General features: G+C 36.3%; 1 protein-coding gene across 5 annotated transcripts in view; it reads left to right on the top strand.

Moving 5' to 3' along the window:
• The window catches only part of Dock7 (dedicator of cytokinesis 7), a 181,058-nt gene that overhangs the window by 54,149 nt on the left and 109,312 nt on the right, over positions 1-17,597 (top strand). For all 5 annotated transcript variants that reach the window (XM_048351454.1, XM_048351453.1, XM_048351452.1 and 2 more), the window contains exons 12-14: positions 770-912; positions 5,256-5,349; positions 8,016-8,178. In XM_048351454.1, coding sequence (XP_048207411.1) covers positions 770-912; positions 5,256-5,349; positions 8,016-8,178 — 400 coding nt within the window. The remainder of the gene's footprint in view (positions 1-769; positions 913-5,255; positions 5,350-8,015; positions 8,179-17,597) is intronic.

Here is a 17,597-nt window from a genome sequence, read left to right as displayed (position 1 = left end):
CCTCTCTCCCTCCTTCCTTTCTCTCTCTGTCTCTCTTTCTTTTTCTGTTGGTTGTGGGGCTTGAATACTGGGCCAGTGTGCTGTCCATGAGCTCTTTACCGCTTTGGGAGCTATGTCACCACTTCCTGTAGCTAGGATTATAGGCGCGAGCCACTAGCACCTGGCCTCTATTTTCTTTTATTATTAATTTATAGTTTAATCCTATTTTTCTTAGAGATTATATTTTATATTCTCTAAATCCAAAAGGTGTAGGTAATATGGTTACTATATCTTATATTTTCAGTTGATTTTAGCCAAATGACCAAGAAGCATTGTTTTATATATTAGTATATAGACTGTGATGGAGAATGATCTATTATTTCTTGAGAAGAATGTGTAGTCTTTGAATGCAAATTGATTTTTGAATCTGTCAAGTGCTAGGAATGAGGGATCATTATATAATGGTGAATAAAGTTTCCATTGTGTTGAATGTCATATTCAATGTATTGGTCTTGTATTGCTGTGGTATGTATGACCAAAAATATTTGGTCATACAAGAGATCTTTGAGTGTTAGAGACTCTTTACAATGGTAAAGTTGTTTTGATAAAAAGCCAGAAGTTGGGTATACTGTTTTCTTAGTAATCTCCCTAGAACTCAAATTCTTCTTGTATAAACAATGCTGAATATATTATTTTTAATTTTAGGGGATTGTTCTTCATGTCTAGAAAGTTGATTTAAGACAAATTTTAACTTTTTGAAAATGAACATTCTATTTCTTTCCCTTGGTAGAGCGAAAAGGATCTTGGTCAGAAAGAAGGAATTCTAGTATTGTTGGTAGACGATCACTTGAAAGGACAACTAGTGGAGATGATGCTTGCAACTTAACCAGCTTTCGACCTGCTACTCTCACAGTGACAAATTTTTTTAAGCAGGTATTGTTCTGTCATGTAGAAATTCTGGACAAATGTTGGTACATAAGTTCCTTTTAGTTTTAGAAGACTAATAATTGTGTTGTACAGAGCATGATTTTGATTTCAGGAACTTTTTACAAACAACTTTAAGAATAAAAATATAAGGAACTATAAAAATTAAAACTCTGAGAATAAACAATTTGTATTGTACCTGTTGTTTTGTCATTAGATACTGTACCTTTGGTATATGGAGTAGAACCTTTTTGGTCAAAAGTGTTCATGGAGATTTTTTTGTTTGTTTTTGTTTTTGCTTTGTCAGTCATAAGGCTTGAACTTGGGATCTGAGCGCTGTCTCTGAGGTCTTATTTGCTCTAGGATAGTGCCCCACCATTTTGGGCCACAGCACCAGTTCTGGTTTTTGAGTGGTTAATTGGAGATAAAAGTCTTATGAGTACTTTTCTGCCCGGGCTGGCTTGGAACTGCTATCCTCAGATCTCAGCTTGCTGAGTAGCTAGGATTACAGGTGTGAGTCACTGACTCCTTACTCTACTTGGAGTTTTTAGAGGCAAAGTTGTATATCCAAGAGATTTTAATCACCAAATATATTTTATTCTTTGCAAAGGCATTTCCTTCATTTCATAATAAATCTGTTTTTTCAAATGTCATTTATGACCTCTTTGTAATAATGGAAATCAGTATAGTAGCAGATCCCAGCTTACAAAACAACAGTGGGATAGGAAAAATATTATATACTGTACATCTTAAGGTTAAATATTGTTCCAGAGAATTTTCTTTCCTCTTTCCTAGTTTTGATGAGTGCGTTTGTGTTTGTATATAAATACTGGATTTTGATGTTTAATGGATTGTATACTGTGAATTAAGACCAGAAAAATATGAAGATCTATCATAAGTGACCAGATGGCCAGATGTGTATATTAGTTTGACAAACTAGAGAAGATTTAGAGCAAAGTAAAGGAAAATGCTAAGGTTTATCACAAAATTTTTCCATGTAAGATGTTGCTCTGAGTAAGAGAAAGAAACCCTGGCTTACTGCTATTTTATAGTTGAGCAAGAAAGGCAAATTGTGCTTTAAATTGACAGTGCTCTATTCAAAGCCACTTTCAGTTCAGTTTTGAGAGACTGTAATGAGGGCAGAGAAAGTAGATGATAAACATGAAGTGGCAAGGGTTTTTAAATTATGAATAGTAGTCAAAGAAAGATCTAGAGAAGGAAACAGTGAATGAATGAACTAATAAACCATGTACAAGGATAGAACCAGAGCTATCAATTTGTTATACAACACTGTAGCTATGACAGTTCTCTCTCTTTCTACTTGTTATCTCACTCTGCTATACTTTCATTTAACTTCTTCAGTCTGCTGTATCATGAACTGGTACTGTATCTTTAAATCAACAGTCCATCTACCATGCTCCTATTTGACTGACAAATTTTTTTTTCAAATTTTTATTATCAAACTTATGTACAGAGAGGTTACAGTTTCATACATTAGGCATTGGATACATTTCTTGTACTGTTTGTTACCTTGTCCCTCATACCTGACAAATATTTTTAAAGCATTACTTAACAGACTTTTTAAAGACATTATGTTTAAATTTAAATTAAATGTATTCAACTGATATTATAAAAGAATATAGTCAGGTGATTTTAGCTCAGGCCTGTAACCCTGAGACTTGAGGATCCTAGTTTGAAGCCAGTCTTGGCAGACATATCTGAGAAGTTTTCTGTGTGTGTGTGCTGGTCCTGGGGCTTGAATTCTCACTTTCTTTTTGCTCAAGGCTAGCCTACTACTGAACCATAATATACATATATATGCATATATATGTATGTATTTGCACAATGTGTTCAATATATATGTACCTACTATGTGTATTTAGGGGCTTGTAGCATAAGGACATGTCTAGCAATCTTGAATTCACATTCCACTAGTTTCCAGAATTTTTTTTCTTAGCTATGAGCATGTAATGTTTTATAAGTATTTTATAATAGAAAATTATGCATCACACAAACACAACTTAAGTTAAAAGCAGAGATTATAATTTTATCAGAGTAGAAATGAACCATAGAAAGAAGCCCTCTAAGCCCAGCACCAGTGGCTCATGTCTATAATCCTAGATACTCAGGAGGCTAAGATTTGAGGATGGTTCAAAGTCAGCTCAGGCAGGAAAGTCTGTGAGACTCTTATCTCCAGTTAAGCACCAGAAAACTGCAAGTGGAGCTCTGGCTCAAAGAGCGCTAGCCTTGAGTGAAAGGCTCAAGGGGCTGGGAATATGGCCTAGTGGCAAGAGTGCTTGCCTCATATACATGAAGCCCTGAGTTCAATTCCCCAGCACCACATATATAGAAAACAGCCAGAAGTGGCGCTGTGGCTCAAGTGGCAGAGTGCTAGCCTTGAGCAAAAAGAAGCCAGGGACAGTGCTCAGGCCCTGTGTTCAAGGCCCAGGACTGGCCAAAAAAAAACAACCCCCCCCCCAAAAAAAAACAACAAAAAACAACCCCACAAAAAACAAAAGGCTCAGGGACAGAGCCCAAGTCCTGAGTTTCAATCCTCATGACCAAACAAAACAAAACAAAAAAGCAGCCCTCTACTTTATGAGATTACTTTCCACAACTGGGATGATATAGTAATGATGTAGGAGTTTGAAATGCATTCAGCCAACTAATTATTTAGGGATGATACAGATGTTTAAAACAAGAGCAGGCCTATATTGTAGTCTTACCTATATTGTAGTCTTAAAGTCTTCTGTACAGGGCTGGGGATATGGCCTAGTGGCAAGAGTGCTTGCCTCATATACATGAAGCCCTGGGTTCAATTCCCTAGCACCACATATACAGAAAACGGCCAGAAGTGGCGCTGTGGCTCAAGTGGCAGAGTGCTAGCCTTGAGCAAAAAGAAGCCAGGGACAGTGCTCAGGCCCTGAGTCCAAGCCCCAGGACTGGCCAAAAAAAAAAAAAAAAAAAAAAAAAAAGTCTTCTGTACAATGATAAGTAGGTAAGTTATCTGTTGTCTCAGGACTATACAACAATAAACAAGCCGTGCAGTCGAGGGAGTGACAAGCAGACCCACTGCAGTAAACTAGGCTCATTGATGTGTTCAGAGGTTGGCTGGAATAAACTGATCTAGAAGACTTCTGGGAAGAATAAATATCTCTCATTCTTGCTAGTGGCAAATTCAAGAGCGAAGGTAGTCTAGATTGCGCAAATTCTTTCTAAATCTGTTTGAATTGTGTTTGCTCATTGGCCAGTCAATAGGCACGTGACTTAGTCTAGGAGAGACAATTATACCCCATCCCATCAGCAAAAGACATGGAAACAGATGGGACTCAAAGCATGGGAGCCAGTAATACAATTACTATGTTAAATAAATAGGAATAATTAATATTATAGGTATTCTGAATATATTATGAATAAGGACTAAAGATCTATATTTTGTACTCAAGTGAGTATACTTGTTACAGCAACTGATGGGACTTTTCAATAATAGTCATATTGGATCATTTAAAATTTTCCTGAATTTATATTCTCTATAGCTCAGTAAGTAAGTAAGTATAGCTCAGTAATTTAGAGGTACTTAGAAAAAACTGTAGCCACTTGAAAGTTAATCATTTTTCTAAATAATGGGATAAAGGCAGGGCTGTTGATAATATAATATATAATGATAATATAATAATATAATAAAGGAAATGGGATATGGCTGAAGGTGACCTCACACTAGTAAAAACATCCTTAGATACATTCAGTAAGTTCATTAGCAACTAAGTTAAAAGGACAATATGAAGTATTCAAACATGACCAAGTGTCAAGAGAAGGTTGATTCAATTAAGGATTTATTTAATAAAATCACCCTGTGCAATTTTAATTGTAAAAGCAATATTAACATTTTTAGACTTTTTAGCAACAGCAGTTTTGTTCTTTCCCTTGTAAAAATTTAGCCAATATGTAGGTTTTTGCATTGGAAAACTTTGGTGATATAAAGCTGGAAAGACAGTAAAGACAAGAAAGAAAAACAAATTTTTGTAATTTATTTTGTATTTTTACGTTAGTCTGGTTTCTGGTTTCATCTTTCTCTAATTTAAGTTTTTAATATTTTATGGTGTTTTATATTTTATAGGCATATGTAATGGATTACAAATAACAAAACAAAAGAAAGTAGTATCACAAATCTTACTATAGTAAAATTGAAAACACCAGGGAAATAAATCAAGAAATAATTAAGTTTGTAATTTTAGTTTTCATTTTGACTGCATTGTAGACAGAAATGCTTGCTGATTAGCAAACAATGTAAATTTATTTCCTGTCTGCTAGTTATTTTTTAAAAATACTTTTTCCTTGGTTATTGGAATTAGGAAGGAGATCGTTTAAGTGATGAAGATCTGTACAAATTCCTTGCTGATATGAGAAGACCATCATCTGTTTTAAGGAGGCTAAGACCTATTACAGGTATTTTAAATTTTTATAGTTTTAACAGTTGGGACCTGGGATCTCTGATCATTTGAGTTCTAAAATGAGAGTGATGAATACTATCATGATTTAAGATTATTTTTCATAGAAAAAATGTGTACATGGAAGGTAAATATTCTGAAAACTGATTCATATTGTAGTTGGAGCAAAACATTTAGAGTAAAATTGTTTTTTTTTTGGCCAGTCCTGGGGCTTGGACTCAGGGCCTGAGCACTGTCCCTGGCTTACTTCCCGCTCAAGGCTAGCACTCTGCCACTTGAGCCACAGCGCCGCTTCTGGCCGTTTTCTGTATATGTGGTGCTGGGGAATCGAACCTAGGGCCTCGTGTATCCGAGGCAGGCACTCTTGCCACTAGGCTATATCCCCAGCCCTAGAGTAAAATTGTTTTAAAGCGTTGTAAATAAGGCATCCAGTGTTTAAACTTGAAATATTGGCTTATTCCTGTGCTTGATCCCTTTGGTTTTGTTTTTTTTCATTCTTTGATTCTTCCCATCCATTCATCCAGTCATTAATCCATTTAGAAGGTACTTATTATTTTACAGGAATTTATGAATGTAAAAGTAATTGGTTGGTTTTTGTTTGTTTTTTTTTGCCAGTCCTGGGCCTTGGACTCAGGGCCTAAGCACTGTCCCTGTCTTCTTTTTGCTCAAGGCCAGCACTCTGCCACTTGAGCCACAGCGCCAATTCTGGCTGTTTTTTATATATGTGGTGCTGGGGAATCGAACCCAGGGCTTCATAGGAGGCAAGCACTCTTGCCACTAGGCCATATTCCCAGTCTCTGTGAAAGTAATTTTTTAATTTAATTTAACTTTTATTAATTAAATTTTGTTGACAAGGTGTTGTGCAAAAGGGGTACAGTTACATAATAGGGCAGTGAATACATTTCTTGTGATACATTACACCCTCATTTTTCTTTCCCTTCCCTAGATCAGGTAGGCATATATACAATACCCAGTGTACCAAAATTATATACAGTAGCCACGTGGCGTACACCAAAGGAAATTCACCTAGAACTTTAAATAGAACGTCAACAATTGAGTTTGCTTATCCTTTTCTTATATGATCATGTATAAATAGCTGTTGAGCTATCGTGATCCACTGATAGGTCTATTTTAGACCTTTTTATGTTTAGAAGTTGTTTGGTTTTAGCTACATAATGTAAGATCGCTGACCCAAACCTGTGGAAATACCATTTGACAAGAAGTTTTTTGTTCCACAGACCTGGTCTCTATTGTCTCCTCCTCCCTCCCCCCCACCCCACCTTAACAGTCATATATCAAGGAGACCATGCCCCTTTGTTTTCTGTGTTCTAGGTTTGTCTCACTCAACATTATTTGTTCAAGTTCTGACCATTTCCTGCCAATACCAATATTTTATCATTTCTAATCGCTATGTAGTATTCCATTGTGTATAGGTACCACATTTTTTGGATCCATTCGTCTGTAGAGGGGCATCTGGGTTGTTTCCATATTTTGGCTATTGTGAATTGTGCAGCGATAAACATGGATGTGCAGATGTCTTTTTGATATCCTGAGACCTTGTAAAAGTAATTTTTAAGATTGAAACTTTGTAAAGTAATTTAGAAGTCTAAGATGAGGAAGTAGAGCTATGGTACCAGCTTTGAGCAAAAAAGCCAAGCAATAGCTTAAGGCCTAGAGTTCAAGAAGTTCAAGTCCTAGTACCAAAGGAAAGAATGAGGAGGAGGAGGAAGAGGGAAATGGGGAGGGAGAAGGGAAAGAAAAGAAGAATGGGATGGAGGAGCAGAAATCTGAGATGATAGTACCAGATGATAATAATAATAACTCGGTCTCTTTCTTCCTCTCCCTTTCTTTCTCTCTTCCTTTCTTTCTTTCTTTCTCTCTCCCTCTTTTTCTCTCTCCTTCCTTCCCTCCCTCCCTCCTTCCCTCCCTCCCCCTCTCTCTCTTTCTTTCTTTCTTTCTTTCTCTCTCTCTCTTTTCCTCCTTCCTCCCTCCCTTCCTCCCTCTTTCTCTCCCTCCCTCCCTCCTTCCTTTCTTTGTTTTCCTTCCAGATTTGCAAAATAGGTTCTCAATCTTTCTAAAAATATTGTTATTAGACAACTTTATTGTGACAAGTTACCTGAGAAACATGCACTGAAGAGTGATTTGTTTGAGTTCATAGTTTCAGAGGCCTCAATGTATGGTTGGCTGGCTTCATTGCTTTTGGGCTGGTGGTGATGCAGAACATCATGGCAAAGAGCACTTGTGGAGCAACTTAGTTCACGGTGCTCATTGAGCAAAACAGCGAAAAATGAGGCCAAGTTCTCAGTGTCCCCCCTTGAAGGTCATGTCTTAATGACCTAATTTCCTGTTTTCTGATGGGTGGGAAACATCTACCCTGAGGGCTGTAGAAGGCCCATGAAACAATTTGGTACATGTCAAGACAGACATGTAATGCTTCTCTTTGACTGCCTGCATTGATAATTTTTTAGGGCCTTTGATGATGTTATAAATACCCAAATAGCCCTTGACAGCAAAAAGGTTCCCTGCCTCTGTAAGGTTTTTCCACCTTCCAATGTGGCCATAGCTTTAATACATGAGTCTTTGGGCATCTCACGTCCAAGCTGTAGTAGTCTGGGTTTTATTTGTAATGCTTACATGGATTCTGTAATATATTTTAATATGCAGCTCAGCTGAAGATAGATATTTCTCCTGCACCTGAAAATCCCCATTATTGCCTAACCCCGGAGCTGCTTCAAGTGAAACTTTACCCTGACAGTAGAGTCAGACCTACCAGAGAAATTCTAGAATTTCCTGCCAAGGATGTTTATGTTCCAAACACTACTTACAGGTAAGAGATTGTAATTTTGAAGAATTCTGAGGTAAAATGTAGTATGTTCTAATTTTAAGGCAGAGCTAGACTACAACTTCAAAAATCTTTTTCTTTATTATTCCATCTTTTCGCGCACAATTTTATGAATAGATATGCTGTAGTAAGCTCTTTCAACGAGCCAGGTGTCATGTTAATTACATATATTATGTTTTTAAATTAATATGGTAGCTAGCATGTGACTACTAAACTGGTTAAAATGTTTGAATCAATATTCATCTTCAAATGTTTACACTTAGCACAGTCTTAGCTTACACATGAATCAATTTTATGTGCTTTTTCTAACAATTAATATTTGTTGAGTATATAATACCTAGAGAATGCTAGACTTCAAGCTGTTAGAACTTTTCAGACTAAACAATATACAACATAATGAATATCAGTCATCTCTTATGAATGGTTTCCCTTCAGTGGTGAATGCTGAGATCATGACTTGAAGTGTCTTATGGGTTACGTAGCTGGGTAGCTCAGAGGTACTGTTCTAAAACAGAATTTTAAGTTTCTTCCTAGACTTCTTTATCCTAATACACTTTGTTACCATTTATCAAGTTATGAGGTAAACAAGACACTGTAGGAAACAGAAAATATATAATACATTTTTATTCAATGAGAAGAAATAGAAAACTTGGAGAAGATGAATTTGATCAAGATACAGAGCAATTCATATATTGACATATCAAAATGAAACCCCCTTGTATCAATAATTTATGCTAATTTTAAAACATGGGAAAAATAAGAAGCGTAGAGATGTAAAAGAATGTGGCTTCAAATCATGCTGATAAGGCTTTGATTTCTTGTGCCACTGTTTACTGTTCAGATAACTTAAGGAAAATACTTGATTGGCTACTGGTGTTTATATTAATAAAATGTGAGGAGCTGGTTGCTGGTGGCTCATGCTTGTAATCCTTGCTCCTCAGGAGGCTGAGATCTTAGGAATGGGGTTCAAAGCCAGAGTGAGCAGGAAAGTCCGTGAGACTCTTATTTCCAATTAACCACTCTAGAAAACTGGAATTGGTGCTCAGAGTGGTAGAGCGCTAGTCTTGAACAGAAAGAGCTCAGAGACAATGCACAGGCCCTGAGTTCAAGCCCATGACCGAAATAAATGAATGTATGTATGTATGTTTGCATGAGAGGTCCAGGGTTCTCTCAGAAGGATACCAAGTACAAAACCATTTATGTAATTGTTGCATAATAGGAATAAATCCCTGGAGTTTGCAATGCAAACAAGAAGATAATGGTGAACAAATACATATGTATATATGTCTTTTAAAAAGTAATTCAAATTATTTGCCTACAGACTACAAATGACACCACTTGAAAGGATATGGAATAGGAAGTGATTAAATAATCCAAAAATTTAGAGATTGTTAACTTTATTAGTAGAGGAATTTGTGTTAGAGCATCTCCAGTTTTTGTTTATCTGTCTTGTCTTTGTGTAAGTTACTTAAGAGGCAGCAAAAGTAAAAATTGAAATCTTTTGAGTTGTCTTTTCTTTCACTTTTTCTAGTTATCGTTGTTACTTATTTACATTTTATGTTTTTGAAAGAATTACATAAGAAACTTAAAGTTGCTGGAATGAATAAGGCTTAAAATTAAGAACTTAGCCGGATGCTGGTGGCTCATGTTTGTAATCCTAGCTGCTCAGGATGCTGAGGTCTTGGGATTGACGTTTGAAGCTAGTCCAATCAGGAAAGTTCATGAGATTCCTATCTCCAATTAACCACCAGAAAACTGGAAAGTGGCACTGTGGTTCAAAATAGTAGAGTATTATTCTTGCTTGAAAAAGCTGAAGGACACCCAGGCCCTGACAAAAAGAAAAAGAAAAAGAAAGGATTCTTCTTCTACTGCCAACCTTTCCCTAGTATTATACCTGGTTTTCAGCATTATTCAGCACTATCAAGCTTTTGGTTTTCATTTCTAAACAATATGCTTATGATACTATTTCTCAATCTTTTTTCAGTTTTAAATGTCTACCTATTATTATAGACGATACAGCTCCTATAACCTTCTTTATAAATACTTGTCATACTTTTCATGTGGTATTCCAATTGGAATGAATCATAGCATATTAGCTCCAGTATTATTTGAGAGATTAGAGTATCTTAGTGCCTCTGGTGGACCATACCTAAACTTCTGATTACAAAGTTGATACCCATTTCTAGATATTATTATCAAAAATAATAATCTAGGTAATATTTTTGAAAATTCATATATATTTATGTAAGTAGAAACCTTCCTGATTTTTCCCCAGAGAAAGCAGAAACTGGCTAAGCTCCTTGAGTTAGTCCTATTTACATTTTTTAAAATGTAAGAAAGAAAAGATTGTGTATAAATGTACATATATGTGTGTACTGCTTTATGCTCTAATATTTTTTCATTAAAATGAATGGGCTTCAGGTTAGAGTTTTGCATAACATTATTTCTGCTTATGTACAGTTCATAAGGGACTTATAGTTATTTAACTTATTCATAGACATGATAAATTGTTATGTAGAATGTCAAAACCATAAAATTTCTTTCAAGATTCAATGTCCATAGGACTTGAAAAGCATTCATGACATGCTCATTCTACTAAATACTGTTAAAAATTTGTGGCCTCATCGATAGCTAATATGTTGAAGAATCTATAGTCAATTAAAAACATTTAGCATGTCTTTAGAAAATCTTGCTTAGAAATAGTTTTTATAGAAATAATTTTGAAAAGACAGGATTTGTGTGATAACCTGAACAATTAGCAGCTAATACCAAAATATCATGAAGATTTTCAGAATATTCCATAAATATTGCTAACTGAATTGTTTCACTGGATCACGGTGTTAATCATGTAGCTCATTTGGATTCTTGTTTATCCTTATTTTATTGATGACAAGTTTCAGAGAACTTAAAGTTGTATCTAAAGAAAAAAATAACCCAAAACCCAAGGAATTTAAGCATTTACCTCCAAAATGACCAAGAGATACTTTTATTTTATTTTATATTTTTATTAAAATATTAATATATTATGTATATTTTTAAATCCAGGTTTTACCTTTGCGTGGCTTGGTTGCTCAACTGTTACTTGTCCACTTGAGCCATGCCTCCAACTCTGCTTTTTAGCTGATTATTTGGGATAGGGAATCTAGAGGATTTTTCTGCCTCAACTAGCTTTGAGCTACAATCTTCCAGATTTCAGTTTCTTGAGATCAATTTCCTGAGCTAGTGTTACTGGGAGCCACTGGTGCCCTGCTGATGTTAGGCTTTTAGCATTGTGGCTAAATTCTGTTGCATTTCAATAAAGGAATTTTATATAAAACTAGCCTCACTTTCAGAATTTGTTTACCACATAGTTCCTTAAAAATGGTGATATTACATATAATTAGGAAATTCAAGTATTTTTGGTGTAGGTTTTTAGAAAATAAACTCTGTATTTGGTTTTAGTATGATGCTTTCTAACAGAACTCATGATCCTCCTCCCTCTCCCATACAACCATATAGTCTTATATAGTTAGTCACTTTTTTTTTTTTTTTTGCCAGTCTTGGGTCTTGAACCCAGTGCCTGGGTGCTGTCCCTGAGCCTCTCTCTGATCAAGGCTAGTGCTCTACCACTTGAGCCACAGCACCACTTTCAGCTTTTTCTGAGTAGCTTATTGGAGATAAGAGTCTCACAGACTTTTCTGCCTGGGCTGACTTTGAACTGCGATCCTCAGATCTCAGCCTCCTGAATAGTGTCAGTCACTTATTTTTTAATACAGTTAATTCAGAAGGGACCTGGTTGCTTCACATTCTTCATAGGTGTAAGTAAGGATACACAGATAAGTGGTTGTTTCTAGCAATCAGGAAATGAATGACCTATTTCTTATTGAGCCAGACAAGTAAGGTTTTTGTCAAATGATTGTTTTATCAAAAAAAAACCATGCTATCACATATTCATAGGAAAAGTCCTATTACAGTTGTTACATTATGATAAGCAGTCTTTTTTTAAAAACCAGTGGAAAACCCTTTATTCATGTGAAATAATTTGAAAGTTTGATATTAGATCTTGTGCAATGTGAATTGTGTTCCAAATTGTCACTTATGATAGATCAAGGTACATTTAATTGAGCAAATCTTTGTGCTTTATTGACATCTACTTTTCAAAAAGAGATATGCCCACACAGCACATGATATTCTTGGCAGGAATTTTAGTTAGATTTGCCCTCTTTCCCAACAATAGTCTTAGTTTTAATCACCTGTTGAACTTTTGTATCTTTGTTTTTCTATCCAGTGTTTGTTAGAAAGACTATAGTTAGTAGATAGGGTTTTATAAGGAATGTAGGGGGCTGGGAATATGACCTAATGGCAAGAGTGCTTGTCTCATATACATGAAGCCCTGGGTTTGATTCCTCAGCACCACATATATAGAAAAGGCCAGAAGTGGTGCTGTGGCTTAAGTGGCAGAGTGCTAGCCTTGAGAAAAAAGAAGCCAGGGACAGTGCTCAGGTCCTGAGTTCAAGCCCCAGGACTGGCAAAAAAAAAAAAAAAAAGAAGAATGTACTGATGAATGAGTAATCCTCAGATCTCAGCCTCCTGAGTAGCTAGTATTACCAGTGTGAGCCACCAGTACCTGGCTCCTAAACTTTTTTTTCTCGAGGCTAGCTCTCTACCACTTGAGCCACCTCTACTTTGGCTGTTTGCTGGTTAAGTGGAGATGAGAGTCTCATGGACTTCCTTGCCTGGTCTGGCTCTGCAGATCTAGTCTCTTGAGTAGCTACTCTTATAGGTATGAGCCACCAACACTTGGCCCCAGTTGTACTTTAATGCAAAGCTTAGTTGGCATTTCACTTCATTTGTACATCTTTCAGTATGGAACTCTAACATATAAGGAGAAGGACCTTAGGAGAATTAATCACAATAACAAATGTAATATTATTCCATCTCTTTATTTTACCCTTACCAGATTTTTCCTAGCTTGCAGTGTATCATTTAAATTCTCTTCTATAGGGCTGGGAATATGGCCTAGTAGTAGAGTGCTTGCCTTGTATACATGAAGCCCTGAGTTTGATTACTCAATACCACATATATAGAAAAAGCCTGAAGTGGCGCTGTGGCTCACGTGGTAGATAGCCTAGAACACAAAGAAGCCAGAGACAGTGCTCAGGCCCTGAGTTCAAGCCCCAGGATTGCCCCTTCCCCCCAAAAAAAAGTTCTCTTCCATAATTTTGTTTCTAGCTTGGTTAATTAGACCAAGAAAATATGTGTCATATATGTTATGACATGAAAGCCCATAAATGGTTCCTTAAACTAGGTCATTATTATGATGGTAGTTCTCCCTTTGGTGTTTTTTAAATTGTGTCAGTACTGGGGTTTGAACCTTTTGGTTCATGGCTAGCATTCTACCACTTGAGCCACAACTCCACTTCCAGCTTTTTCATGTTTAATTGGAGGTAATAGTTTCATAGATGTTCGTTCTCAGGCTGACTTCAAAATTCAGTCTTCAGAGCTCAATCTCCTAAGTAGCTAGGATTATAGCATGAGCCATTAGCATAGAATAATGTTTTTAAGTGCATAAAATATGTAGGATAACAAAAGAAGTCAATTATATTGAATTACAATTAGAAAGACATACCCATATGATTTTTATTAATTAAATGATAAGATGTAAAAACGACTGTACTTTCTAAGCAACAAACATCAAGGTTATGAAAGGATTAACAATCTCTCATAATCCTTCATAAGATGTGATTTCAATGGCATTTCAAAGAAATGGCATTTCAAAGGTTGAGATATCGGCAATAGTTATGATATAAAAATATATATGATTTCTTTTTTTTTTTTCTGGTGCTGGGGTTTGAACTCTGGGCTTGGGTACTGTGCCTGGGCTCCTTTTGCTCAAGGCTAAAAAAATTAAGGACTAAAAATTAAGAACTTGGAAGTGGTTCTGTGGCTCAAGTGGTAGAGTGCCACACTTGAGCTGAAGAGCTCAGGGACAGTGCCCAGGCCCAGAGTTCAAGCCCCACAATGGACAGAATAAATAAGTAAGTAAGTAAATAAATAATAAAATAAAAATAAAGGACTATATTTTTCCATTCAAGTTATGATTCTCTGCTTTAGGAGAGTATTGATCGGGCTGGGGATATGGCCTAGTGGCAAGAGTGCCTGCCTCATATACATGAGGCCCTGGGTTCGATTCCCCAGCACCACATATACAGAAAACGGCCAGAAGTGGCGCTGTGGCTCAAGTGGCAGAGTGCTAGCCTTGAGCAAAAAAGAAGCCAGGGACAGTGCTCAGGCCCTGAGTCCAAGCCCCAAGGCTGGCCAAAAACAAAACAAAACAAAAAAAAGAGAGTATTGATCATTATTTATTTTAGTGTTCGTAGATGTTTTATGCTGCTGCTATATATTTTGCTATTTTGCCACTCTGAATTAGTCCTAGTTGATTTTTTTTTTTTTTTTTTGGCCAGTCCTGGGGCTTGGACTCAGAGCCTGGGCACTGTCCCTGGCTTCTTTTTTGCTCAAGGCTAGCACTCTGCCACTTGAGCCACAGCGCCACTTCTGGCCATTTTCTGTATATGTGGTGCTGGGGAATCAAACCCAGGGCCTCATGTATATGAGGCAGGCACTCTTGCCACTAGGCCATATCCCCAGCCCCCTAGTTGATTTTAACTATAAAAGTTTTTTAGTTGAGACCCTTATTTTCTAGCATTTTAACCAACCAGGAATTTTGTTATTTTAATACAAGCTTATATCTGATGTCAATCGAAGGCTTCCAAGGGAAAGAGTAAAGTTCCAGAAACAGGAGCAGACTTTTTTGTTGGTGGTGGTGGTGGTCATGGGGCTTGAACTCAGGACCTGGATACCATCCCTATCCCTTTGCTCAAGACTAGCACTGTGCCACTTTTGGCCACAGTTCAACTTCCCCTAGTGGTTAATTGGGGATAAGAGTCTCATGGAAGGGCTGGGAATATGGCCTAGTGGTAAAGTGCTCACATTGTATACATAAAGCCCTGGGTTCGATTCCTTAGCACCACATATATAGAAAAAGCCAGAAGTCGTGCTGTGTCTCAAGTGGTAGAGTGCTAGCCTTGAGCAGAAAGAAGCCAGGGACAGTGCTCAGGCCCTGAGTCCCAATTCCCAGGAGTGGCAAAAAATGATACAAATAGTCTCATGGATTTTCCTGCTTGAGCTAACCTTCGTACTGTGATCCTCAGATCTCAGCCTCCTAAGTACCTAGGATTAGCACCCAGCTTAGGTGTAGACTTTTAAAAGAGTACTTTCATTCATCTATCATGAAAATTAAAGTATTTTAGTTATGAAACATTCATTTTTACAGATTATTTACTTAAGGAAATACAAAGAGTAATGCCCAAGATCCAGTTTTTAGAAGTTACATACGTGTATTTAAAACATTAAAGTCAATAGACCATTGATAGAGTCTTACTTGATAATTACAAACCTCATGAAGTAGATTTGGCAGGTTATTGTCCATTATTAGTAGTATACTTGTATTTTGAATGTATAAACTTAGTTTTGGTTTCTTATTTGTAACTTGCAATAGTTTATTGATCTTTCAAATAAACCTAATTTGGAAAGCCAACTTTTATATTTTAGCTGGAATCCATTATTATATTTTATATTCTTTGAAATGCCATTGAAACCACACCTTATGAAGGATTTTTATGAGAGATTGTTAATCCTTTCATAACTTTGAACTGCATGTTTCACACCAGTTGGGTAATGTTGCCCTCGTTGATTTGCACTGAAAATACTTTGGACTTTGCTAAAAGAGCCACTTGTTTGATAACTTTCTTTTCAGTTTTAAAAACTCAGTGGTAAATAATCACTGAATGGCACATACATAAATACAGTGCTTGTGCTTGTTAATGATGAGGAAAAACACAAGGAAATATAAATGCTGTATAATAGGAAGTAGAATATATAATAACAAATTTGGAATAATTTTCATAAAGTATGCACTCAATAAATGTTGGTTTATAAATACATACTTGATTGATGAATGAGTAAATTAGTTTCTTTTAGTTAAATTATTAGAAAAGATATATAAGCATGAAAACATGCTGATTGTAGGACAAGAGAGTGCATAGTTATTCTTTAATAAGTGATCCTAAAATGAGAAGGAAATGTTGAATACTTGCTGTGAGGAATATTTGTGTTGTTTAGAATAAACTTCATACAGAAACATTTAATTAACTTATTAAAACAATTCACTTGGCCACTTTAAATGCTTTGGAGTTTTTGTAACTTTTCAGAATTGTTATTATGCTATGCCAGTTCACTTTTCTGTCTTTACTAAGTGATTTGAAGGTGACAGACAAGTCTTACACCATTTCAGAAGAAAGAACCCCTGTTTCCTAAGGCATGAAGTAAAACTACCTTCACTCTGAAGTACAAATAGGACATAGCCGGTGAGAAAATTCAGAAGCATTGTAGACAATTGGTATCAATTAGAAACGTACAGAGGAGATGTTTAAAAATTGATCATTCTGCCTATAGTGGAATGTTGGGGGAAAATGGCTAATGGGTTATTTAGGATAAGATCATAAAGATCCCTGTATACCTGAAAGGGGTTTAGAGTTTGTCCTCTAGGCCTATGCTGTTATAATTGTGTCGACATTTTGCTGAGGATAATGCTATATGTCATATGCAAGGACACTGACTAAACATTATTCATTTTTCATCACTTTTTAGAAATTTTTTTGGAAAATAACTTTTTATATGAAGATAGCTTTATGGAGAATGAGGTAATTCACATACACATGGAAGGAAAATAGAGCCCTAGAGGGTAAATAGAATGTCTGAGGGTCACAGAAGAGAAAAGATCAGTAAAGATTGTATTGGCTCACAAATACTAAATTTGATGAAGAAATAGTATTATGAAAATATAATAGGCTAATGGAGAGACAGTCTCTGGAGTCACTAGTGGTATTATGGAAGTGAAATCAAAGATTCCTAAAGGGAAATGTTATTAATAAGTACTAGAGAGATAAAAGTCCAAATATATGGAGAAAATCCCATTAGGTCAGACAAATAAGAATTACCAGTGAAACTCAAATACTTCAAGTAAAATAATGAGGACAAACAATGTTATTCTGTGAACCTTTAAGAAAGTTTGTGTCAGGAGCCTGTGGCTCATGCCTATAATCCTAGCTACTCAAGAGTCTGAGACCTGAGGATCCTAGTTCATTGCTAGCCTGGGCAGGAAAGTCTGTCAGAAGTGGCGCTATGGCTCAAAGTGGTAGCTCATAAACCTTGAGTGAAAGAGCTCAGGGATAAGCACCCAGGCTCTGAGTTCAAGCCCTGCAACTGAACCACCCCCCCCCCCAAAAAAAGGATTAAAGTTTGTATCAAAATTAACTCCCAACCTAAGCTTTACCTTTATGTGAAGAAAAACTAATTCATTACTC

The sequence above is a fragment of the Perognathus longimembris genome, chromosome 7, assembly GCF_023159225.1.
Source record: "Perognathus longimembris pacificus isolate PPM17 chromosome 7, ASM2315922v1, whole genome shotgun sequence".
NCBI lineage: Eukaryota > Metazoa > Chordata > Mammalia > Rodentia > Heteromyidae > Perognathus > Perognathus longimembris.
Note: the sequence above shows the minus strand (reverse complement) of the source record. Positions and strands in the feature narration are given on the sequence as shown.